Source organism: Orycteropus afer, unplaced genomic scaffold (assembly GCF_000298275.1).
Source record: "Orycteropus afer afer isolate SDZICR_OR568_19922 unplaced genomic scaffold, OryAfe1.0 scaffold00674, whole genome shotgun sequence".
Classification (NCBI taxonomy): domain Eukaryota; kingdom Metazoa; phylum Chordata; class Mammalia; order Tubulidentata; family Orycteropodidae; genus Orycteropus; species Orycteropus afer.
In genome coordinates, this window is record NW_006922261.1 from 703370 (window position 1) to 708657 (window position 5288).

General features: G+C 32.6%; 1 protein-coding gene across 1 annotated transcript in view; it reads left to right on the top strand.

The window, feature by feature from the left end:
- The first annotated feature begins 935 nt into the window (after window positions 1-935).
- Window positions 936-5288, top strand: part of FAM199X (family with sequence similarity 199, X-linked) — a 33210-nt gene continuing 28857 nt past the window's right edge. The window contains exons 1-2 of the mRNA XM_007956869.1: window positions 936-964; window positions 1777-1996. Coding sequence (XP_007955060.1) covers window positions 936-964; window positions 1777-1996 — 249 coding nt within the window. The remainder of the gene's footprint in view (window positions 965-1776; window positions 1997-5288) is intronic.

Sequence of the window (5288 nt, forward strand, 5' to 3'; positions counted from 1 at the left end):
ATAAAAATGTTTCTCTCTAGAGAGGTAAACATTTTTAAAAGCACACATCCCCTGCTGTTAACAGGTGTGGTGCGATGCACACTTTTAAATATTGCCCTGGGGAATATAAATTGATGTAATCTTTCAAAAAAGAATTTGACTAGGTGTACCAAGAACCTTAGAAGTCTTTGACCCAGTAGTTTCATTTCAAGTAATCTATCCTGAGAGAATACATATTCGGATAAATAATTATAAACAAAAAGGCAGTATTATTTGTAAGTATGAACAAAAAATTGGACAGCCTAAATGTTCTTGGGGGAATAAGGTTAAATAAATTATGATATATTTAATCAGTGGAATAATTAATACAATAAATACAATAAATCATTAAGATGTTTCAAGTAATATACTTGGGGAAATGTTGTATATATAATGTTCAGTGAAAACAAAAGCAGAATACTAAAATATGTATGTATGCAGAATGATCACTAATTTTGCATATAAATATATATACATGTAGGGAAAAATACCAAAATATTAAGGATTGGTTATTGTTGCATAATGGAATTATTGATCATTTTAATTTTAGTCAGGCTTCTAAAATCTTTGCAATGAGCCTGTATAACTTTAATATGTAAAATTAATTAAATAGAAGACACGTTTTGCATTTCTACCTATATACTTTGTTGGTGCTTTTCTCTACCCTGCAGTGGCCTCCCGTTTTAATTTGATATTAAAGCTCTGTATATTGAGCACTTTTTTTTTATGAATTGAAATAATTTATTATCACTGATTGCTAATCATACTAAGAATAATGCAGTATTAAAATATATCATCCTCAGTAAATGAATCTTCACTTAGAAAAGCTGATTGTTACAGGTAAAATACAGCGTTTAGAACTTTCATTTAAAAATGAAAATATTAAAAATTTTTGAGAATGGAAATTATAAAAGTCAATGAATGTTAAAGAAAATGCTAGTTTCAGGTAAGGTGTATCTTAAAATAGTATGAAAAAATATTCTTTAATCTAAAAACAATGTTGGGAAAGAATACCTGAGTTCTTTTAAAGCCTTCAATTCTAGTTATCTAGTTGCTGTTTTGGTAACATTAACAAGAAAATACATTTTCATTTTAACACTGCAATTACCTATCCAATTAGAGTAGAGGAAATGCTGGATGCACATTAGATTTTATATGCTAAGTGCTCTGCATATGTTCTTATACAATCTTCAACAATAACCTCATTGTAAAGATGAGGACCCAGGTTTGGAGAAGTACTTAGCTCTAAGAATCAAACAGCTAAAGAGTAGTGACAGCAGGAATTTGAACTGAGTCTGATCCCATCTAACCACCATGGTATATATTTTTTTCCTTATGGATGAAGGTTTTACTTTCTTCCATGTCTAAATACATTTTTCTTTATTTGAATTTTTCTCAAAATTTTTCAGATAGATACAGGAGTAGAGAGAATAGCATAATGAACCCCTGTACACATCACTCAGCTTCTACACTTACTCAAATACAGCAACACAGCTTCTACACGTTTACATATAACATAGGCATAAATCTCCTACCCATTCCCAAACCACCTTCCTTATTATTTTGAGGCAAATCCCAGATATAGCTCATTCATAAATATTTTAGTGTCTGTGTGTCCTTAAAAGATAAGGACTCTTACAAAATAATCCCAATATCATTATCATACCTAAAAATGCAATCGTATTTCCCATTCATATCTTAAAATTGTGTGCATTGTATAGTTCCCATTATGATTTCTCTTGTGTTGTGTTTTTGAAGGTGGAACTTAACTTCTTGTGGAACAAGTGTTGCCAGCTCAGAATGCAGTGAAGAGCTGTTTTCATCAGTTTCTGTTGGAGATCAAGATGATTGTTATTCCCTGTTAGATGATCAAGACTTCACATCTTTTGATTTATTCCCAGAGGGAAGTGTCTGCAGTGATGTCTCCTCTTCCATTAGCACTTATTGGGACTGGTCAGATAGTGAGTTTGAATGGCAGGTAGATGTTTTTTTCTTTTATTGGTGTCGCACGCATTTGTGTTTTGCTGTTTTCATCTCCACCTCAGAGTAAATTTCTCCATTGTTTATCCAATCCTGGTAATTTTCTGACACCATGCTTGAGGGTTCAGAATTAGATGAAATATGTACCCTTTATTTTTGTTAATATATCTTTTAGGCTTCTGATGCTACAGACATCCTTTTGTAGATTTTCATGTAATTTAATACTTGTATAATGTTGTTAGATTCTGACAGCACCTTTCTGTGCACAAATCCAAGCAAATTTACCTTTCCTACATTGTCATAAGATGGCTGGCGGTTCAAATCCACCAGCCCCTCCTGGGAAGGAAGATTGGGCAATCTGTTTAGGAGCTCTGGTGGCTTAGGGCCTAAGGCATTTGACTGCTAAGTAGCCTTTGTGTCCTTATCGGCACAGTAGCCTCAGGTCATGTTATAGATCAGAAACCATTTTTACCATAAAAATATTTTTTATTCTGTTACCAGAAATGCAATAAAATTTTTTATTTTAAATTCTCATTGTATAAACTCAAAACTCACTGCTGTCGAGTCAGATCCAACTCACAGGAACCCCTCCTTGGGTTTCCGAGATGGTATCACTACGGATGTAGATTGCCTAACCTTCCTTCTTTTTGTACGGAGAGATGTTTTCCATTTATCAGTGTTTTTCCTTCTCATATATATAGCCATGTGAAATGGCTGTATGGCAAATGGTTTGAAAATGCTGCTTTATAATGGCTGTAATCTTTCAGAAAATGTAGATTGTGTTCTTGCCACATGCATTTTCTGATCGTAAAAGATGATAACATTTAAAGAAGCTTCTCTAGCATACAGCAAATATTTTCTTCAACAGATAAATGAATGCCTCCTATGTTTGAAAGCCATCGTAATAGTCCAAGTTACATTCCAAAAGAGGAATCAAATTTTATTTTGTTTCAAACATTTTTTATTATAAAAGTCAAATAACACAGAATAGCATATAACTTAGAAAGTCTCCAAGTTCTGCTTTGCTGGGGTTACCGCTGTTAAGATCTTACACAGATATAAGTATGTTTACATATCATTAAACACACATACAATATGGGATCATACTTCAGCCACTGTTCAGTGCTTTGCTTTTTTCAATTAATAGATCATTCTTTTAGATAGCTGCATCATTATTTATTTCCCTAATAATGAATACTTAGATTGGTTTCAATTTTTTGCTATTATGAATAATATTGCATTGAAAATTAGAAGTTTTTAAAAAGGAAAAAATTGTGTTTTATATTATTTCAAATGTGTTTGTTATATGTAGTTGTAAACATGATTTAGATAAAAATTTTTAATGGCTTAATTTTTTTTTTAAGATAAAAGTCACGTATCATAAAATTCACCATTTTAATCCTTTTAAAGTATTCAATTCAGAGATGATTATTACATCCACAGTGGTGTGCAGCCATCATCACTATCTAATTCCAGAACATTTCTATCACTTCAAAAAAAACACATCATACCTATTAACCTATTAGTAGTTAGTCCCAGTTTCCTCCTATGCCTATACCCTGGCAACCACTAAACTTGGATTTGCCTATTTTGGATATTTCATATAAATTGACTCATACAGTATGTGGCCTTTATGTTTGGCTTCTTTCAATTAGCATAATATTTTCAAGATTCATCTATGTTGTACTATATATCAGTACTTCATTCCTTTTTATGGCTAAATAATACTCCATTACCATATACTGTAGTTCATTTATTAGCTGATAGACATTGGGGTTGTTTCTACATTTTGGATATTATGAATGATGCTGCTAGAATATTCAGGTGCAAGATTTGTGTGGACATATGTTTTTATTTCTGTTGAGTATACATCTAGGAGTAGAATTACTAAGTCATATGGTAATGTTCAACAGTTGCTATAGAGTCAGTTCTAATTCTAACTCACGGTGAACCCCATATGTGAATTCCTCAGTGGTATAAATGTTTAATGCACTTGGCCACTACCTGAACAGTTCAAGGTTCAAGTCTACCCAGAAGAACTTCAGAAGAAAGGCTTGGTGCTCTACTTCTGAAAAATCAGCCATTGAGACCTTATGGAGCACAGTTCTCTATTCTGTTACATGTGAGGTTGCCATGAGTCACAGTCTACTCAAAGGCAACTGATTTTTTATGATAATTCTGTTTAACTTTTTGAGGAACGCCAAACTTTTCCAAAGTGGCCATACCATCTTACATTCCTACTAGCCATGTATGAGGGTTCCAGTTTCCCTATATCATCTCCTCACCAACACTTGCCATTATCTTTTTCATTATAGCCATTTTCTTGGCTACAAAGTGGTATCTCACTATGGTTTTTAATTGTATTTCCTCAATGACTAATGATGTTGAGCATCTTTTCATGTGCTTATTGGTCATGTGTTTATCTTCTTTGGAGAAATGTCTATTCAAATTTTTGCCCATTTTAAATTGGATTATTTGTCTTTTTATTGTTGAGTTGTAAGAGTTTATTATATATTCTGGATATCAGACCCTTATTGGATATATGATTTGTAAGTATTTTCTTCCATTGTGTGGGTTGTCTTTTCACTTTCTTGATAGTTTACTTAGATGCAAAAAAGATTTCAAGTTTTGATGAAGCTCACTTTATCTATTTTTCTTTCATTGTTTGTGCTTTGAATGTCATATCTAATAAAACTATCTCCTAATCCAGGATCATGAAGATTTATACGCCTATGTTTTCTTCTAAGAGTTTTAGCTCTTACATTTAGATCTTTGATCCATTTTGACTTCTCTTTGTTTACGGTGTGGGCTAAGGATCCAACTTCATCCTTTTGCATGTGAGTATCCAGTTGTCCCAGCATCGTTTGTTGTTCATTCTCCATTGAATGATCTTGATACCCTTGTCAAAAATCAGAGGAGCACAGACAGATGGATGGGTTTATTTCTGTACTCTCAACTCTTTTCCATTTTTCTATATTTCTGTCCTTCAGTCAGTGTCACACTTTTTGATTAATGTAGCTTTGTAGGAAATTTACAAATTGGGAAGTAGGAGTCCTTCCACTTTGCTCTTTATCAGGATTGTTTTAGCTATTCAAGATCTCTTGTAATTCCATATGAATTTCAGGATTAATTTGTTTTTGCAAAATAAGTATTTGGGATTATGTTAAATCTGCATATCACTTTGGGTAGTATCGTCACCTTAAAATGTTAAGGTTTTCTAATCGGTGAGCACAGAATGTCTATCCATTTATTTGGATTTCCTTTCTTTTTTTTCTACAACTACAGTGTTT